Consider the following 19984-nt stretch of genomic DNA (forward strand, 5'->3'; position numbering starts at 1 on the left):
CACCTGGTAAGTGAAGTCTTCAATTCTAATATCAAAAGGGACATGCGGTATCGACCAGGATAGTGTCAGATAACCCAGATATCTGGTGAGGCAGAAGATAAGCTATTCGATCTCTCGAGCGTCAAGCAGTCACCTCAGGGCTCAATATAGCCCTCAATGTTTACCCCTTATGATAGCTCACAAATCACCCCGCCAAGAATGGATATAAAAACCCGGCTTTGGAACCTGATGTATTCGAAAACAGACAGACAAACAACTCAATAGATACAATATTAATAGTCACTTCTTTTCTCATCTTAGTAAACCACTATTCAAAGATTGGCCTGGAATAAACCCACCAATCTGACAGATAGTTGACGACGCCGAATTGTTAATAAACTAGAGGAGAATGTGGATGCTAAGGGTTATAAGTAGTAGTAGAGATATCAGCTGTATGCTTTCCTTTGGGGAATGATGATTCTTGATAGAGCTTTCTCAACGTTTTTGTTTTCTCTCTCTGCCTGTTTTCCTAGCTAAGAGAAAACTATCTAAGGGATAAGGTCTCCTGTTCCATGCTCATAAATATTGGCCCGAAGGTCATATGATCTTTACATGAATCGTCCATGTGTTTATTTGTATTAAGGTTACCGTATATTGGCAGTATTATGATGTATTTATCTTGAACAGCCACAAAGATTACGGTGTGGCTGTGTCAAATATCATAATATATGCACAAGTGAACACAAAAGTGTTACATTATTGAATATGAAAATTAACTACAAGTCTCTGTAAAATCTTGTAGGACTCATTATAACTGTTCCAGTCTTATGGAAGCTGTGAGTGGTTGGGGTCACTGAAGAAACAAACCTGTGGAGTTTGATCACAGGTAGGCGTAATTAATACTCCATACTCTGTACACACTTCATACAATACTTCTATTGGAGAGCAGAATTCGTTCTGTGCACCCCCTAACCGAATAGCTTTAATTGCGGCTCCCCATTTCTCTACAACAAACCTGTCCCGCGCTCGAATACCGCAATGCTGGAGTTCTCAAGCATAGATGCTCTTATTAGTATACTGTATACTATAGCATTGCGTGTGCCTATGGTATGGAATGCTACCCCAGCATCACTACGGGAGTAGATAACATTATAGCTTTACCTGCTCTCTCAGTGAGGATGCACACATGTCTTTTAGATTGTGGGACAGCACCTCAGACTTTGGGACTTATATATTGGATATAAAATGAAGAAGAATAATAAATTAGACTAAACACTGTATGATACAGGTTATATATTGTTATAACTGTGATGGAATATTAATAAGGAACAGATGGCACATTGTTGTAAGACAAAGCATACTGTTAATTTTGGGTAAAGTATGTCTCTAAAGGGAAATTTCATTGGCGTCGGTTGATCTAGTTGAAAGGTATCAACTTTTTAGAAGCAAGGTCGTCATAGGGGTCAAGTAGCTCATTGGCCTACATAGTAGTGAGTGAACCAGAGTGCTCAGTTCTACTCAGTGAAGCGGCGAGGGGGTGAGCGCTAAACCGGAAGGGGGAAGTCGCGGAACGTCAAAGGAAATCTGGTACGTAGGTAGTGATGGAGAGATGTCTGGGTCACAATTCCCAGATTAGTACGCAATATTCACCCAAAATCCTCCCTCCAGCCGAGAACACCCAGTAGAAAGAAACATTCTTCTCGTCCAGCTAGAATCGTTCCCTTGACAGGACTAATACGATGAAGCCATATAAACCAGATTGACCATCTGCCTATCTGCTTATCTGCCTACGAGCATTTGGTAGAGAAGGGAACTGGCCCCTGCACTACTAAGTTTTTACAACTTTTGCCTGTTGATTTTTGGGTTTCGGGTCATGAGGTAGAATCCCGCTGGATACTTTTGTTTTTTTTTTTTCTCACTCTACAGTATATGGTTTTAGTGATATGTTTTGATATCACGGGCAGTAGGTACATACGGTTCGAATGTGAAGATGGCAACAGATACCTAGGTAACATGAGTTACACTACCTAGTTGGGGCATGTGCTTTCTATAGTCTATCCCTAAGGACATAACTTGTAAATACAGACGGCTGCCTAAGGCTGTATCTGTCTAGGGGTAAAACTGATGTAGTTGATACATAGCCAGCCCTAATTCATGGATATCCCAGGGAATCCGAGGAATACTGAGCTTGCCGGTAAATTGCTCAACCCTACAAATATGCATAGATATTTCCGGTCAAGCATTTATCTCTAATAGTTCAATTAACTATCGCTGAAAATCAATAATGAGAGAGTTAGGATATCCTTTATCAGTCAAGACTCAAGAGCGATGTTGTGAAACAATCAGCCAATCGGGAGCAGCCGATAGAGCCCCAGCTAAGATCGGCAGATCTTTCTGACGCGGTGATCACGCTGACGTTTCGTCCTACTCGAACAAAATCATTACTGATTTTACTACTTCCTTAATAGATATTGGATAATCTTTGACTCGACTACACAACTACTCCCTCTCCAAGTCTCAGACCTGAGCAGCCTATCTCTTCTCTCTTTGTTCAGCAACTTGATCACAATGAACAGTCTCCTCGCGTTCGCGAGGTCTTTTCTTTCCCCCCTCAACCGTGGACTTATACATGGCAAACTTCGACTCTTCCAAATGGTTTCCAGCCGTAAGTCTTGGACCAATTACTTTCAGACATATACTGAGATGGTATACAGGCAACAGTAGTTCAATGGCTCTTAAACTACCATCCAGCAGGGAAATTCTCCCTGCCAAACTCCGTACTCAATCTCAATGGCCGCTTTGCCTGGTGTGTCATGGAGGTGGTTGGTCCCATCAATATGATTTACATACTCTCGACACTTCCGGCACAGGTCAATTTTTCGTTCACAGATTTACCTCTGTGGAATAAACTTGCTGCCGCGCTTTATGTGATTCATTACTTCAATCGATCTATCATGAACCCCCTCTTTGTTGCGCCTAGTATCTCGCCCGTCAGGCTGGAAGTATTCCTGCTGGCTTTTATTTTCAATTGGTTCAATTCTTCGTGTATTGCTGGGTGGATTGCGGGATATGATCTCACTCAGAGACTTGGATATACGCCTTTACCGGCGTCATCGACGATACTTCACCAGTGTCTTCCCTATATCGGCTTGGCAACTTTTGCATATGGGATGATTGGTAATATCCGTGCCGAAAGGACACTATGGTCCCTTCGCCGAGAGGAAGCGCAGCGTCGCGCATCCAAAAAATTAGACAGCAAAGATGGAGAGTGTGAGAAAAACATCTACCACAAAGTCTACGTTATTCCTCCCGCAAAAGGGCTATTCCGATGGGTTCTCTACCCCCACTATGCCCTCGAATGGCTTGAATGGCTCGGTTTCGTATTAGTCGGGACAGCTGTATACCCTGCTCATGCATTTTTGCCCGCGATATCAAATCCAGGTTTGCCAGCACCGTCAGTCGCTCCTGCGCCGTGGTTGAGACCATTTGCTATGCTTGCTGAGCACTTCCGTCTTCCGTTCCCAGGGCCAGCACTTGTGTTTGTGTTGAATAATGTTTTCACTATGTTGCCTCAGGCACGACGTGGGTGGAGATGGTATAATACCAACTTTGGAAAGGATGCTGTTGCCGGTCGGAGTGCAGTGATCCCAGGGGTCCCGTTTCTATAAAAGAATTACTCTTTTCAGGCGGATTGGACTGACTGTATTTATAACTGTATACTAGGATATATAGAAAGAACGACATATGGATCATCTCGGGCTGTTCCTTCCACGAGGAACGGGCAGGTGTCTACTTCCAAACCAACCTCAACCACGACTTCGCTTCTATTCTTCACATCACAACACAGCATAGCTAATTAGCAATTGCATGTCTTTGGCTTACATTATATCGCGTTTTTCATACATTTGATCCTGAAGCACGTTCCCGTCAATTTTGGAACACTGCGGCGTATACCATCAAAATGGCCTTTCTCAAGGGCCGTCTCCGTCGAAAGTCGAGCGAGCGATCGCGAGCAACCAGTATTGATGTGGCAACGAAGAATCACAAGTCCGAATCTAGTCCATCAATATGCGCCTCGGTAGCGGATACTGGGAATCTGGAATCGATCAATATCGAAGTCGAGCAGTTGTTCCAACAGGCAACGGATACTGATACTGATCATCCAGGACGCTCAAAGACCGAACCGTCTGTTTTTCTTAAAATCATGAAACGCAAAGGATCTCCTACGAAACCAACCGGTTTAAAAGAGGGACTAAGGAGATCTTTCTCTCATCGAGAACGTCCGCAGCCGTCGACGGAATCAAAATCCAGCGATAGAGTACAGAATAGTTCGCCGGACTTTGTTAGTGAGATGGGATACGATAGTGATGCTCTCTTCATACCTAGCCCGCGGTTCTCTGAGCAAAGTTGGGATTCTGCGCATCCTTGCAGTCCCATACAGATGGAACGAACTATGACCTCGTTAAACCAAGTATTGGCGAATGATCTGAGATCACAGCCAAACTTACACCAAGATAACGAAACTATTGCCTTGCCGGTCATTGAGCCCCCCAAGCTTAATGACCTCTCGATTTTGAAACGGAGAAGGAAGATTGAATTTGGTGATGAGCAGAGCAGTCGCTCATATACTCTTCGATTATCGAGCATCACTCCTAGTGATGAGAGCGGGAGGTCGGAAAGTTCTATCGCGGCTATTGAGAACCGTCGAAAGAAGAGTCGGTTCAACGAACTATTTCATCTCGGCCTGAAAGATGATATTTCGTCTCAACAACCTAGGAAAGTGAGCATTGGATGGATGTCAGGCGGCAAGCGCTGTGGTTATGGATATTCTTTTGTCGAAAAGGAGGAGGCTACCAACGCCTCCTGCACTGCAGACGTACCGCCAGATGACTCATCTGAAAGTTTATCATCTGGAACTGAGGACTGGCAATCAACCAGGGACGTAGTCATATCTGATGACAGTCAAGATAATGATGAGGGTAGCGAGTCAAAGGTCGAAATTTCTTCTCAAGTGAAAGACGAAGAATCAGCCCCCAAGCCCGAGAGAATCTCGTCCCCTTCTCAGCGCTTACGGTGGACAATCTTTCCAAGCCATACAAAGGCTGAAAGAAACCTATCCATGAATCTTGACAATGGAATTATTGTTCGTGATTTCTGCCCTAAAGCTTCACCAGACAGACCTCAGCTAGAACAAAATGGAGAGGAAAAGAAGCATCATCTGATCTCTCACGCCATCCGTCAAGGCTTCCACGACACCTTTCTCTGGGTGATTGGTCTCCGCAAACGCGAAATAGCAAGATACCACGCCGGCCTTGAAGTACATGCAGCCCGGTCTCATGAGTGCATGGATCCACCCTTCGAGACAACGGTACCTTACTGGGATAATGTCCCAAAGGAGGAACTGGGCGATTATCACATTGAAGCTTGGAGAGCGGCAAAAAGGCGAGAAAAGAAGAGATCTGGCGGAAAATTGGGAAAGTTCAGGGTTTCCATGGGTCATAGTGCTGACGCTGCTGCGAAGGAAGCACGCAAAAGGCCGACATCCTCCTGCTCCTCGTCCAAGAAAGTATGTGAATCACCTCTTTCGGGTCCTGAGACTGGTAGGAGGTATCTTGGTAGAAGGCACAGTGCGAAGTTTTGATGCATGAAACGAGAAAGGTGGCTGAATTATGTGTAGACAGGTTGGGAGTGTTGGGATACAGAGAGATATTGAGGTTTTCGCCTAGGTAGATTAGCCAAGCATGTGAATACCTAATCATAAGATAGTACATACTTTAGGGCCTTGGTATAAATATATTCTAGTATGGGATATCGTACAATTCTTGAATTCATATAACTATCTAGGAATGCACCTAAATGCAAAACCTCGAATGAAGATGAGGTCACATTACTTCCGCTGCCTTTTGGAACTCTTGTCACTCTGAGCACTCAAAACACTAGCCGATCGTTTATGTGACAACGATCCTTTAGTTTCGGGAGCCGTCTCGGTAGTATTATTCGTACCATCTTTTCGCTGCTCTATTGGTGCTCCCTCTTCTTGATTCCGGGGCTGATCATCCACAGCCTCCAGTTTGATTTGTTTCTCTGCTTGTTCAGTGCTGCCTCCATTCGTTGCTGATGTATTTGCAGCATTAGGATTCGCTTCTCGCTCTTTCCTCAGTCGTTCTTCTCTAGCAGCCTCCAAAACCCGAATTTCACTGTCCACCTTTTCAGCCACTTTGCGCGCATCAAGTAGGGTATTAACTTGATGGATGAGTTTCTCAAATTCCTTGCATACTTTCTCAGTAGGCATAAGTAGGCGTAAAGGAATATCCAGTTCCGTAAGCGCAGCGGCAAGTTTTTGTGTTTGAATGTTTGATTTCGCTTGTGTGAGTTTTGTGGCTTTGTCGTTGCGGAAGTGGACGCCTGGCGGGACGCGATCGTGGTGTTGAACACCGTATTTTTGTTCTTCTTCTTTGGTGAGTGTTCGGACGGTCGGTTGGGATGGGGTTGCTGCGGCCGAGGCGGCGGCTGCCGATCCTCTCTTGTTCGATGGACCGGCTGTGGGTGTATCGATTTGACCGTCGCGGGCACCACTTGGTAGAGTTTGGGAGGGCGTTTGACCGGCTGGGCTGGGTACACCGTCCGGCCCGAGTATAGAGCGGCGTTTCTTGCTTTTATCGGCTTGTAACAATGTTGACAGGAGCTGCGACAGGCCTTGGCTGGATTGATACATGGTCGTGTTGCTGACATGATAAGGAACGTCAAGTCTGGCGTACAGTTCCCTGCGCTCTGCTATAAAGTTTTGCTCGTTTGTGACGATTCGTTTGAGTTCCTCTAGTAATATTCCTTCTTCGCGGACTTCATCAGCGGTGCGATTAAGTTGCAATGCAGCCAGTTCCTTTCGAACTCTTTCACGTTCTGGGTCGAATTTCATCATCTTTTCATGCAGCGCGAACTCGGCTTCAGACATCTCCGAGGGCGGATGCTCGAGAGCAAGCATATTCGCCGCAACTGTATAATAACGAGCCTTCATCTGCTCCATGGTCCGGACACTTTTTGCTGTAACAAGTGCCGTCGCATTCGCTTCAGTGTTCTCGGAGATTTCGGGTTGAAAGTCGTATCGATCGGCGATAATAACCCATCTTAGATCATACTCTTCCACCAAATTCATGAGATAATCCGTCTCCTCGCGCGACCAATCATCGCTCTGTAGGTGTCGTTGGTATTGATCGTCGGTATATCGTTTGGGAACTTGGGCCTTGACGTTATATTTCGCGAACATATATGGTTGAGTGGATTGTTGTGCGCCATCAGTCGCATGCTCATCAACATCCATTGCCGTATCGTCTAAAGGTTTGAGAGTCTTGTTCGTGTCAGTCCGTCGTTGCCAATGTCGAAGGACCAATCCATCCCTACGCGCTTCGTTTGTGAACTCAGTCATTCGCCTAGTCATTCACGTTAGAAATCAAATACGATCATCTCTTAATGAGCAATCATACCATGGCGCCGCTCTCCGATTTGATTTCTTCAACTTGTATTTGTTCTCCGTGAGTGAAATGGGAGGCGCCTTTTCGCCGAGGAGCGCGTAGAGTTCACGAGTGATACCCTCTTTTAGACGTCAGCGAGTGAGCTTCAAAAATAAGAAGAAAGGAAAATCTCACCTGGCCTCTTCTCCACGACCTTCTGCTTCTTATGCGGTCTAGGTTGCCCATCCGCGGGCAAATCGAGCATGTCGCGAACATCCGCTGCAGCCATGATGGCGGGATATCCAGACTCGACACCGGTGGATCAAGGTTACGAGATGAAAAAAAGTATGAGTGTTATAAGTGATGATGATTAATTTCCGGGAGCTGACTGATTATCGCGATGTAATAGTAACCCCGGACAAATCGATTGTTGAAGATAAATGATTGAACGCAAGTTGAAATTCGAGATTCGGATTAAAAACACGAAAACCCTACTATGATTGGCCATATGGTAGGCGGTGAAGGCGTTCCGCCCAGGCTGGCAGAAAGGGAAGTCCCAGGGTTATTTAACCTACTTAAGACAGCGCAGAAAGACAACTCCTGGATCAACAAAACATCATCTGATTCCCCTATCGCGAGATCCTTCCAACTTCATCCGGTTTCATTCGTCGGAAAGCTATTGGAAGTCTAACTTAAGCATGATTTCTTACGAATCGTGACCGGCTATTCGAACCCAGCCTGAAGCACCAGGAAGGGTTGCAGGTGAGGGTTCGAATCTGTGGTTTATTTCTCCGTCATATACGTTCATTCTACTTCTATTTTGAAAAGAGGACTCGAGGTTGAAAAGTTATGCACGGCTTTTCTAGGTATGTTATCAAAAGAAATTGTCTACTGATTGTTGAGAATGAAAGAAGTCTTCAATCGAACATCAATCGAACATTTAGTTCTAGCTCACTGCATACCATGGGAAATGGACATGTTGGAGCAACATTGGAAAAGTCCACATGTATTGGTCAAAACTAAGTTGCTAACTATTTATAGAGTGTCCAAACTCATTCACATGTAGGGCAAAGTCGTTGACCAAGAACCCAACATCCAGACTGAATCATGTGCTGCAATCTTAAAGACCCTTTGTGGTACTAGCCATTACTGTGCGGTCGATGCTAATCCCTTGGTGCTTTTCAAGGGCTTCAGTTGCGCTTAGGCGATGGGCAAAGAGGCTCTGTTCAATCTGGAAGGCACAAAGACCGGGTCCTGGACAAGCCCGATTCCTTGTGACAGTGACGAAACTCTAAAGGCACAGTGGAATGATCTGGAGGTGAGGTGTGCAGACCAGCAGTGCCAGCGAACCAGTTCTGATGGCCCTAATAGCCCCGTTGTGGTGATCTGTTATAATGGCGAAACCTCACGTCTAGCTACATCCCTAATGTGCGGTCAGGGAATAGAAGCGTACAGTATTGCAGGAGGAGCGCACACAATAGCAGCAGCTTCTTAGGATAGTTTGATCACAGATGACTGATAATACTGTTTTGATAATTTAATTCAATGATTGTTTGCATTGAACAACGAGCGCAAAACAGTTGGAGTTGTTCAAAGAATTCAGAGTTGTCAAGCATGACTTTCAGAAGGATGCTCACTATCATATTAGCATACAGCAGTAATAGCAGTAATCATCCCAATACAAGTCATAACCAGCATATTTTCTTCTGTATATAGTCACTCGAAGACGTCGAGAATCAACAGGAGCTATAGTTAATCTAAACCAAAAAGAGAAATTGATGCGCTAACTTCTTCTGACATACCAACAGTTTGACCTGATTGGCCAGACAGCAGGCGGTAAAACTGTTGCGGCCAACTTGACAGAAAGAGGAGCTTTCCCCTTTTGTTCTATCAATAATATTGGCAACATCACAGAGATCTGCTTCCTGTTGCATTGCTCTATTTCCGTTCGTTGCTTCTAGGTCATATTGCATAGCCGCAATGTCGGCCACAAGGACTAGCCCATCATGGCTGTTGACACTCTTCACTGTCTTCACCGTGTTGTCTGCACAAGCACGCGCACTCCATGTATACATGGAAGGCCAGCAACGGAAGTGCTTCTTTGAAGAATTGCCCAAAGATACATTGGTTGTTGGTAAGTCTCGAAACATTCAGCATATAGGGCTTTTATGGCGATTAACAACGAATGAGTGTAGGAACATACAAGGCCGAAATCTTGAACAGAGAGTCCAATATCTGGGTCCAAGACTCCTCACTCCAAGTACTCATCACAGTCGAAGAAACCTTTGATAATGATCACCGAGTCGTCTCTCAGCGCACGCCGAGCAACGGACGCTTCACATTCACTGCTGCGGATGCTGGACAACACCGAATCTGCTTCACTCCGGACTCGCAGAGTCAAGGTTGGCTTTCCAGTGCGCCCACTGTGAAATTGGCTTTGGACGTCGCTATTGGTGCTACCAGCAAGATTGAAACCGAGGACTCCGGGAAGATTTCGGATATTACACAAAGAGTGAAGGATCTCAATAGTCGGTTGGAGGATATTCGTCGTGAACAAGTATTCCAACGGGTAGGTTTATTTCACTTCTGTATATCTCGGGTGGCACAGGGAACAGCAAGCTAATAATCTCTGGGACTTTTACAGGAACGAGAAGCTGAGTTCCGTGATCAATCCGAAGCTACCAACTCCCGTGTCGTTCGTTGGACTTTGATACAATTAGCCGTCCTTTCTATTACATGCGCGTGGCAATTGTCGCATCTCCGATCCTTCTTCATCAAACAGAAATTGACTTGAGCAAGTGATTATGAATGTATAAGCGAAGAAATTTGTTTGTCGGCATGCTGGTGTATGGTGCGGGATTTTTGTTGAACTCAAGACATATGTGTTCAATTTGCGAGATTTTACGCCTACTTATGTTTTCTATACAATGCTCATCCTCTATGTGTAGAGGAGCTAAGTAATGGGCTTTGGAGGCATGAATTGTAATGATAGCAAGAAAATTGGTTTGTTATGCGGCATTATTTTAGGGTTAGTTCTATCAGAGCGCATTTCCTTTACTATTTCAAGGCACTATGCTCTTCTATTTATTCATAACGCTTAAATACTTCAAGCTGTGAAGTGCAATGGCCTGTTCTATTAACACATCAAGGGCCAGTATGAGAACCTGCAGGATACATGCCTACTTGGGGAGGTAGTTGGTCAGGATTATCTTACAGAATCACTCTTATGTACGAGAGCCACCAAGCTCAACTGACATACTACTCATAGGTCATTCATAGACATCTCAACATTAACGTCTATATATACCATATAATCAATCTGAATAGCCCCGGACTTGGAGTCCCCAAACCAACGGGAAGTATCTCCCTAGGTTTCAAGCGTACAGGGTGACTGTTCTTCATTTTGGGACGCGGCGTTGCAACACTACACCCTTTGCTCGACGGACCTTTAGCACTACACTGAGCACATGCACTTCCCGGATGTTTCACTTGCATCTTACCTCTATCACTACATACCCAACACTCCAGACCGTCATGTTGGCACCATGTGCATCTTTTATCGCCGAGGAGTCGAACTCCAAGCTCAGTTTCCATTATACGGCCAATATGAGAAGATGCAGCCTCGATTCTGGCATCCCCTTGACCTTCTACCCAATAATTGTACCACCATTTACCGACCGCGATAGGATTGTATGGCATATTATCCTTTTTCACCCGTAGTGGACCGTCGCCATGGAATACGTGGCTGGTCAGCTACCTGTGATCTGAGATAGGCTATCTCCAAGGGAGAAATTAGAGGTGGTCTGGGAAAGAATGTCAGTGGTCTGGCTATTCATCAACCTTGGAGGAGATGCGTGGGATAAAGCACTCACATGGAGATCTGGCGAACAGACGTAGTTTGTGATATTGAAGTTGGCGCCGGAGATGATGCTGGTGCACCTTTAAAATTTAATATATGATCGTCAGCGGCGGTAGCAGCGTCATCTATCATATCACTTTTAAGGTAGAATAAGTCGTCATTGGCCTGTTGCTGCTGTGGCTGTGGTGACGAATCGATGTCACCCACATGCTCGAGAAGCGTGTTGTAGAGTTGCTAATCTAGAAGCTCTTGGTCAATTTGCTCTTGAGCTATAGATTACATGCTCCTCCCCCGTTCACCCTCACCCTCATTCCGTCGCTGAAAATTGTGAATGACTACATTAGATCTGGGATTGTGGCCTTCCAGGCTCAATGTCACTGCGCGGATTTATTACGCCAAAAAAGAATCGTCGGGACAAACAAATCTTGCAATAGCAGAATATGGTATTGAACGGTGTTAGCACGTCGTGGGCATGAACGGATCATCCGTTTCTGGGGTGCAAATTAAGAATTTCTTTCATTGCTAGACTCACTGCTTGAGGTTGCTAGGCCGGAATACTTCACTTGTTATGTGTATCCCAAGATTGTGTTCAATTGACTCGAGGAGAAAAGAAAGACAGGCGAAACAAATTTTCTCCAGTGGCTAAGCATCATAAAATTGCATCGCGGCGGGCTGCAAACAAATGCAAACTTTGGTGCCGATATCGACCTTAACGACCAAATTCCTGATTCGCTAGAAAGTGCAATGGTGTCCGTGGCATATTGCGAATTCATATTCGTTTGGGGAGCTGTAAGATGGATAGGATATTGGCGCATACAATGGAGTATCAGTGAGATGCCCTGGAGATCATAACTAGGAAGTACGTTCGTTATTTGCTAAAATGAAATATCTGACATAAGTGAGGCTGTAGTCCACCGTATTTTATGTCGATTACTGTTTTAGGCAATAACGAAGCCATTTCTTTGCCCTGATTCTCTATCATCTCCTTCCAGTCTGTGAGGTAAGTCGAGACCTTTGACCCCAAGTGCTTTAATATTGTATCTTATGATCGAATCTGGAGTTGAATTTATCTTTCTTGTCTCCTTCGGCAGCATTGAAGTGCTTGTCGGGATACAGCCATTACTGTAAGCGAGAATTGATAACAATGCATCAGACTGACTATCAATTGATAGAGCTTCCGACTCGATGATGATCAATGTCAAGCATAACACCATCCCTGCAAAGTCGTTTTACTTGATATCAAGGAATATCCAGAGCTCCTTTGTTGAACGGGTAATTGAGAAAATCTCAACCCATGCATACCAAGGAAGGATGATACCATCCGGGTTTCACTATCGAGTGATATAGAATCCCAAATACAATGCATAGACCAGCGTATACTAAAGGCTATGCGGTCTGCATGATTTGGGACACTATCTCTTCGCTTACTGTGAACCTGAAAAGATCTGCCATATAGGAGAATAGATAACCCGTAATCATACGATGTCAGTTGTACCTGATAGACTATCTCTCTGTACTCTGTACGACATCCAGTACATTGGCTAGAAGTTTAACAGATTATGTGGAAAGAGAAGTTGACGATATATGAAACGACTGGCCCTGCAAGATGGTAGTACGAATGTCTAGGATCTATACATCGATATCAGATAAAGGTCTTTTCTGACAGCACCTAAATACATAGACATGATGTCCTCAGTACGTAGCTCTAAGAAAAAGGAATTCCTAAGTATGAAACAATGTAGATCTCATCACGTAGACATGCTGACGTACCCTGAACCCTATTCCAAGCCCTAAGTCATCCAACAGTCCAATGTCTGGTATGTTCTACAACAACACTCGGACTCACAACAAAGAAACCATTATCTGGTAGAGGGCTTCTTTCATCCAAGGTTGAACAATATGTCACACATGCAAAAATCCACTTAGTAGGGCTACAGCCTTTCTCCGTCGACCATGAAAAGCTTTCTTTCGAAAAAGTCTAGAATTCGCGTACAATCGGTACCTTTTCTCATCGTTTCTCCACAGGTTCCAGGGTTCTGTTAATAAACAAATGTCGCACAGACAAATCGGCTTCTGCAATATCATTCTGCGAGTGGTGTAATGTTTTGCATGGCGATTGGAAGCCACTGACATGACGGCAACGCAACACAGTTTTGAGGGAAATAAAAATAGACTTGACTTTGTTATCTGCATGCGTACCGCACAGACATTGGAAGTTTGGTTGAAAAGGTAGATACATGTCCTATTCCCTCTCACGATCTCGACGGCCGAAGTCGAAGGGTTCATAGTCAAACTCCATAATTCTTCATCACAAGCAAGCTAAGAGAGCAGAACAATCGCTCCACTCGAGAGTCGTAATTCACGTCCAATAGCTAGTCCCTCCGGAACCCATGAATTCTCCGTATGTTGCTTAACAATTTTTCGAATCTAGATCATTGTCTTTGTTGATCGTGGGGCTGTCTGCCTTGACTCTTGAGCTGGGACCACACCGGAATGGCTGTTACGTACTATATTTGTAGAGTTGGGTAAACGCACCAACGGGCTATAGCCGCTATACATACAAAGTACATCGATATACCTGATTGAGTACGTATAATAGGATACACATATTGAAGCCTTGAAAAATCGCATCACGTGTATTCTCTCTCTCCAGCGTACATTGATAACTGGGCGGATGGTCCGATTGCGGGTGGACCATGTCTCTAGCGACATTCCGGACGGCTCTGATTAGCCGGATCTATAACAATAGCATTTCATCCGGCCGACATCGCTTGTCTAAAATCTCCTCAGATCTTCGTGCGCGAAGAAGCTAGGACTTACTTACTGAAATGGGAAAGACCTCGTTTGACCTCACTATCTGTCACTGTTATGACGGATATAATGTCAATCAAACTACGGACAACTCGAATGGGTAGGAAATGACGATTTTCAGAGTTCGTCCGAACAACAGTTCGTCGAGGGACCTAACCGAAGCAAATATTACATACTTCTGCAGCATGGTATAGTCTTAGGCATAACAGGAGACTGGGATTCTCTTCCGTACGGACACCGAGGAACAAACCACAGGCCTAACATGAGAAAACAAAACGAAACCGAAGAGCATAAAGCTGCATAACAAACACACCCGTTTTTAACAGGCTTAATAGGCCATCCAATGAACCGCGATCATATTGAAAAATTTTCTTATGCATGAAAGAACAAGGATCGAAGGCCTAGAACATGAGGCAAACACCAGAGTAAGCACGGGACTGCTTATTTGGGAATAGCGAGGGATTGACATGTTTAGATGTTTAGGGCTTACTTAGGGCTTACTTAGGTAGGCCTGTAGGATCAATCAAGTCTTTTGGCGGCTGCCATTTTTCGATTTTGTTTTGAACCGCACGGATGTCTCTTTAGCCATGACAGCGGTTATGATGTCAGGCTTGTAGATACGAGGATAGCACTGTTCTCAACAGTGAAGACGATAGTGGGCACTGGGTAGGAGACTCAGGAAGCCAAGCAAAGTAAGCTTACGTTGTCAGTCCACAACACAGGAAATGGCCCATTTCTGTTCTATGACTGTCCAATAATAGTACAAGTGTCAGCGATTCAGTGTTGACTTAATTCCGTCCCCTGTTGCAATTCCGTATGCAGTCAATATATTTCTCGTATTGGATACGTACTCTATTTCCGAACGGAAAGAGTCGCATTGATTTATGAGATGTGTGCTCCGTACTCCGTACGCCATAGATGCACTTAATCATCGTCGCAAAGCCCGGATGTCAATGTACTATGTAGGGTCGACCCTATCCCACATGCGTCATAGTACGTGCGAATAAGCGAATAACGACAGTGACAGGGAACGGCGTACCTGCATCAAATCCCGGTACATTCATCTTGGCTCGGTGCTTAGTTTACTTACCGATACCCGCGATCGAATAGCTTCGTGTGCTTGTTGCGGGAAGCTGACTTGTCCACTTCACCGTTTGTATTCACCGAAAGGAATGCATCAATAATTAATACGAGAACGAGAAGCGACAGAAGAAAATGGCAGTGTTCGCTGGCATTTGCAACGTCATAGCCTCTTGTCTTTTTTCGGGTTAGGCTAAGAATTTCGATCTAAGCTCGAATTACATCATCCAAAATTGGCCAATTAGGGCTATTTTGCCCGTGACCGTAGAACAGATGGCATACTGCAACTGGCTCTTATCTCTTACTGCCCGATGTTTGGAAACCACCCAAATGTCGGCTGGAATGGAAAGGTGCATTTCAAACACCTTCAAATCCCACGACGAAAAGGGCAGGTAGAAGCTTGGTCGTTGTTCGGTTGCTCGCAGCACACCTTCCCAATGCCAGTGGTTGGAGACATCCTCACTGTTATTGTGCAATACTACGCGATAACGGAAACCCCCGCGAGGAGGACAAGGATCAGGGGAGTTTGTGAGGCAGGGATATAGCTGTCGGATACCGTGTCCGGCATGGTAGTGCTGTAGTTGCCATGTTTTTCTCTACCTACCGTGTCAGACATCGTTGTTAGTCAAAAGCAGGGAAGGGATAGACATGATCAGTTTACAGCGGTTGTTTGGCAGTTTGCTGATCTGTAAGGCTGCAAGGCACACTTTCCCAGTGAAGGCTATACTATGTATTGCCATACAGGCGGGTAACGATTGGCAGAATGTGATCGGTCGAGATTGGCTAGAAAATGTATTGTGGCGTCTGGCTGACTTTTAGCATATGACACCGAATGTGACCAGCCAGATCGATCTGGGCTTTTTTGATCAGTAGTACTACGGAGGTACGGTCATACAGGTAAATAATGTTAGCGTCCCACAGAGCGACCTTTCCCTAAAACAGTATAAATCATTCAAACTAGATAAATACACGCTCGGAATCCCTATATCCACCATCTGTTTCAATAAAGGACATAGAAGCAGATGAGGAAGATGTATAGACTAGTGCGTGTTTATAATCAATAGGTGGATTCGAATTATTTCCACGGCCCACCTTACTAGCATTATTTATCTGTATGACCATACAGAGTAGTAATATCAGTAAGTAACACGGGCTAACATGTAATTTTTCTATCAATATGTAGCACTCTCTCACTCACTCACTCACTCTCTCTCTCTCTCTCTCTCTCTCTCTCTCTCTCTCTCTCTCTCTCTGTGTGTGTGTGTGTGTGTGTCTCGGTCAAATAGATTTGTGAGGTCAAGCTGGCCTGGGAATTTGCCTGTTTCTATCGGCGTCTGGAAGCACGTCGACCATGGTCGCAATCCGCCAGCAGTGGGTCTGCCTCAGGCAGTACTAACTTAGTAAGATCCCCGGCCCGGTATTCTGGGACTGGACAGGTCAATCGAGATGTCCTTCCTTTTCGGTAATAAATTGATAATATTGCAAATAGTAAGCGTTGAATATACAGCGAGATCTCAATATTTGTCCGGGTGTCCATTTTGAGTAGAAAGACGCAATAAAGGATGTCGGCATATACCAACTGCCAAATTATGGATGTAAATTATGCGAAACAAAAAGAACGCGATTTGTTGTTTGTTCGCCTTTGTGCATGATTTGCTCCACCAACCGCCAGTTGAAGCCAATCAGAATAGACTCCAGCAGTATCCCGCGCGCCCACTTTCCTTTATCCCCCGCCCAATGAGAAGCATCCATTTTTCAACCCAAGGAAGGAACTCCATGGCCCACACAGAAGAAGCCCAAGGAAGGCGCGCCCTCAGTTTTGGGTAAGAGGAGGCAAACGAAAATTGCTTGTACGTAGTGACATACACACACACACACAACTTCTTTCTTCTTCAATATTCCTCCTCCTACATACTTTGCAACACTATTTCCATCCTCATCTACCATCTCCTTCAACACAACGACTTGAGAGAAAACTTTTCCTGCGCTCGGTGGATACTGCGTTAACGGCTCCGTCATATTCTGGTGCAGATCTTGGCCCCAATCATTGCTAGCCAACAACTCTGAGTGCTCGAAGAAAACAAGCTTGGAGCAGAGCTTGCTCGATCTGTGACCAGCCGATTTAGCTTGATCTTAATTTATTATTATTATTATTGTCCAGTCCACCACTGGCTGGCCACGCTTTCGTGTCTTCTACGATATCCTCCAGTCGCGCGACACACAAAACAAGTACCTCCTGCAGCCTGACGTGGTGCTCTTCTCTCCCTCAAAGTACCATTATTGACTGCTTGTGCCTCGTGACTCGCGTCGTGGTCTTGCTTCATTCGAACGGGACTCAACAACACTGTGCACCGCTGCGAAAGAAGTGCCTGAGTCACTGTCAAATCCCCGAATTACGTCTGCTTCCGCGGTAAGAATTAGCTTTCTTCTCGTGTGAATCCAGTGTGACACCTGAGGAACCCTTGGCTTGACCGCACTCAACGCTCGTGGTTCGGTGCCTGACACGACACGACAGTATCTGTCAATTGGCCAAATACTGTTGTTCAGTTGTATTGCTGTACACAAGATTGGCCACTTGTCTCTTAAAACATACGTTCACCGCCGCTCATTCGCAGTTTACAGTCAGACGACAAGTACACTATGGTCAGAGAGTTCAAGATTTAAGAATCGAGAGAAGCCACCTGGAGACAGATCACCCTGGTCATATTCACCGCATAAAAAACAAGCTTTTTACAAAATGGCTACAGATAGAGGACGAAAAGGACGTCCGCATCCCCTACAAACACCTACAGCCCCGGCTTCGGTTTACACAGATTCGTCTGCTGCCGTCTCGCCAGCCCTATCTTCATTCTCTTCCTCCTCACGATTGCAGAATAAGGTGTTCTCGAGCTCCGTCTCTTCTTTATTACCATCTCCTAGCATGGGTATCACGATGGAACGCACAGGCTCACTGCCAATACAGCTGGCCGATGTCAAAGAAGAGCAAAACAGGGATATTGAAGACGATTATTTCGGTAAGTACCTGATTACTTGATCCAAATGCTCGCAGCAACCTGGCTGACAGATTTAGGCTTCGACCAAGTCATGTTCGAGCCTTATGAAATGACTAGCGACGTCTACGACTTAAATGACAACCCTACATACTATTCTGAGACCGAATCGCCCAAAAGACTGCGCTCAGAAAGTTTATCATCAAGAGGCTTGTCGCGATTTGGATCCGGAATTCAGTCCATGTCGTCTCGCTGGGCATCAATGGCGCGATCATCCGAGGGGACTTATGTTACCGATATTCTAGATGACGAGTTGCGATCACGAGCCAATTCAGCTGCCTCGTCGACATCTCAGATCACTTCCCTCTCCCAAGATGCGCTACCGATGGCTAGGAACTCTCAAGATCAAGCGCGCCACAGCGGGCACAGCTTAGGAGCGATATCCATTGAAAAAGCCAGCAGCGTGGCTTTCGACGAGGAAGACGAAGTCGGTGCCAAGGCAAGCACACCATTGCTTCCGCCTGTCTGGACTGAATACCCATTTACGACGCCCAGCTCTGAAGTCGCGTCCCCGTTACAGTCGCCTTCTGTCGCAGACGTCTTTGATGAGGATACTGTGCCGGCAATGACAAGTTCACGTACATCGATACACCGATCACCCCCATTGTCTTCGAAACCTTCTGTGGCATCCTTGACAACGAGAACTCGAGGTATGACCTTACGGACGACAATATCTGGTGAAGGAGCACCACCTTTGGTATTGACCGAGGGGGACGACGAATGGTCTTTCAAGCTTGGACACGCCAACTTTACCATTCATCCAGAGCCATATATTCCTGAAACCTCGGATGCCACAACATTTCGCCAGTTCCGGGATGATTGGGACCTGGCGCGCACCAATTACGCCAAGCATCTCGTCCGTACCGGGGAGCACTACGGAGAAACCTCGATGATCTATAAGTTCACCAAGGAGAAGTGGGAAGCCATTGAAGAAGAGTGGAAGGAGAACTTGGAAACTATCGTTACCAACGATGTCAAGTTCGGCGCTATCCTTGGGTTGACCAAGTCCAACATGAGTCCCGCGGAGACCATCAAGATTCCTCGTCTACATGACAACGAAAAGTTCCCCGAGTTGGGCGACGAGGAGATTGTTGGACCCATGTCAGTTGCGCCTGCTATTCACTCCGCCATCCGGTGCAAGTCTCCCAAGCGACGAAACGTGTTTCGCTTCTTGCATGGACTTGTCAGCCGTCCTGCACCGGGGATCACCGCGACGCGTGCCTAACCACCGTCTCCTACATGTTACGACCAAAGAAAGAAACCATATAACGACCGTTATGACTATTTGTTAGAATATTAAAAAAAGCCAGATGATTTTACGACCTTGCGATGCCGATATCATTCGGAATTTTCGATCATTATACCACATTCCTTTTATTTGATTCCCAGCGCGTTTCGATCACGCAGCGTTACGTTCCTTAAGCCACATTCATTACAGCGAATATGCTTTCACTTCATGCATCCAGTCCCGACTGCTGCGACTGGCATCCTTTTATTCAATTCTCCTGTGTAATATTACTATTACCACCTTTTTTCACCTTTGGCTATGAGCCATAATACCCATACCATCTGGCTATCCGGGGAAGTTTCCACGACTCGCCCGACATGATACTGTGTTATAGATTTGGTGTCTATCGAGACATTACATGATGATTTAATCATCTCCATGTACTATTGGCTTGATATCTTCTCGGGGATAGTTTTGCCAAATCATGTATGTTACATCAAATGTCTAGGCAGCCCTAGACTGGAAAATA

General features: G+C 45.4%; 5 protein-coding genes across 5 annotated transcripts, besides 3 other annotated features; 4 read left to right on the top strand and 1 right to left on the bottom strand.

Moving 5' to 3' along the window:
• Positions 1-2608: 2608 nt before the first annotated feature.
• TSTA_072000 (3-oxo-5-alpha-steroid 4-dehydrogenase family protein) lies at positions 2609-3647 on the top strand (the record flags this gene model as incomplete). Its single annotated transcript, XM_002341152.1, has 2 exons — positions 2609-2644; positions 2694-3647. The coding sequence occupies 2 exons, from the start codon at positions 2609-2611 to the stop codon at positions 3645-3647; spliced, it is 990 nt and encodes a 329-aa protein (XP_002341193.1).
• Positions 3648-3940: 293 nt separating this feature from the next.
• TSTA_072010 (uncharacterized protein) lies at positions 3941-5692 on the top strand (the record flags this gene model as incomplete). Its single annotated transcript, XM_002341153.1, has 2 exons — positions 3941-5579; positions 5661-5692. The coding sequence occupies 2 exons, from the start codon at positions 3941-3943 to the stop codon at positions 5690-5692; spliced, it is 1671 nt and encodes a 556-aa protein (XP_002341194.1).
• A 174-nt stretch (positions 5693-5866) lies between these two features.
• TSTA_072020 (DNA methyltransferase 1-associated protein DMAP1) lies at positions 5867-7716 on the bottom strand (the record flags this gene model as incomplete). Its single annotated transcript, XM_002341154.1, has 3 exons — positions 5867-7406; positions 7461-7569; positions 7623-7716. 3 exons carry the CDS (start codon positions 7714-7716, stop codon positions 5867-5869), a joined length of 1743 nt encoding a protein of 580 aa, XP_002341195.1.
• Positions 7717-9316: 1600 nt separating this feature from the next.
• TSTA_072030 (endosomal cargo receptor (Erp5), putative) lies at positions 9317-10513 on the top strand. Its single transcript, XM_002341155.1, has 3 exons — positions 9317-9561; positions 9623-9996; positions 10072-10513. The coding sequence occupies exons 1-3, from the start codon at positions 9408-9410 to the stop codon at positions 10219-10221; spliced, it is 678 nt and encodes a 225-aa protein (XP_002341196.1). The 5' UTR covers positions 9317-9407; the 3' UTR covers positions 10222-10513.
• Positions 10514-16362: 5849 nt separating this feature from the next.
• Positions 16363-16429: a microsatellite.
• Positions 16430-16450: a microsatellite.
• An 860-nt stretch (positions 16451-17310) lies between these two features.
• Positions 17311-17332: a sequence feature (AT_rich).
• Positions 17333-17413: 81 nt separating this feature from the next.
• TSTA_072040 (uncharacterized protein) lies at positions 17414-19877 on the top strand. Its single transcript, XM_002341156.1, has 2 exons — positions 17414-18191; positions 18248-19877. The coding sequence occupies exons 1-2, from the start codon at positions 17915-17917 to the stop codon at positions 19450-19452; spliced, it is 1482 nt and encodes a 493-aa protein (XP_002341197.1). The 5' UTR covers positions 17414-17914; the 3' UTR covers positions 19453-19877.
• Positions 19878-19984: the final 107 nt, after the last annotated feature.

The sequence above is a fragment of the Talaromyces stipitatus genome, genomic scaffold (genome assembly GCF_000003125.1).
Source record: "Talaromyces stipitatus ATCC 10500 scf_1105507295523 genomic scaffold, whole genome shotgun sequence".
Lineage (NCBI taxonomy): Eukaryota > Fungi > Ascomycota > Eurotiomycetes > Eurotiales > Trichocomaceae > Talaromyces > Talaromyces stipitatus.

What these genes read in the sequence shown, in the direction of transcription:
- TSTA_072030 (XM_002341155.1), top strand. Translation starts at nt 9,408, where the DNA reads ATGTCGGCCACAAGGACTAGCCCATCATGGCTGTTGACACTCTTCACT. An exon ending in CAAAGATACATTGGTTGTTG is followed by an intron (nt 9,562 to 9,622) that starts GTAAGTCTCGAA and finishes GAATGAGTGTAG; the next exon opens with GAACATACAAGGCCGAAATC. An exon ending in GTGAACAAGTATTCCAACGG is followed by an intron (nt 9,997 to 10,071) that starts GTAGGTTTATTT and finishes GGACTTTTACAG; the next exon opens with GAACGAGAAGCTGAGTTCCG.
- TSTA_072040 (XM_002341156.1), top strand. Translation starts at nt 17,915, where the DNA reads ATGGCTACAGATAGAGGACGAAAAGGACGTCCGCATCCCCTACAAACA. An exon ending in TATTGAAGACGATTATTTCG is followed by an intron (nt 18,192 to 18,247) that starts GTAAGTACCTGA and finishes TGACAGATTTAG; the next exon opens with GCTTCGACCAAGTCATGTTC.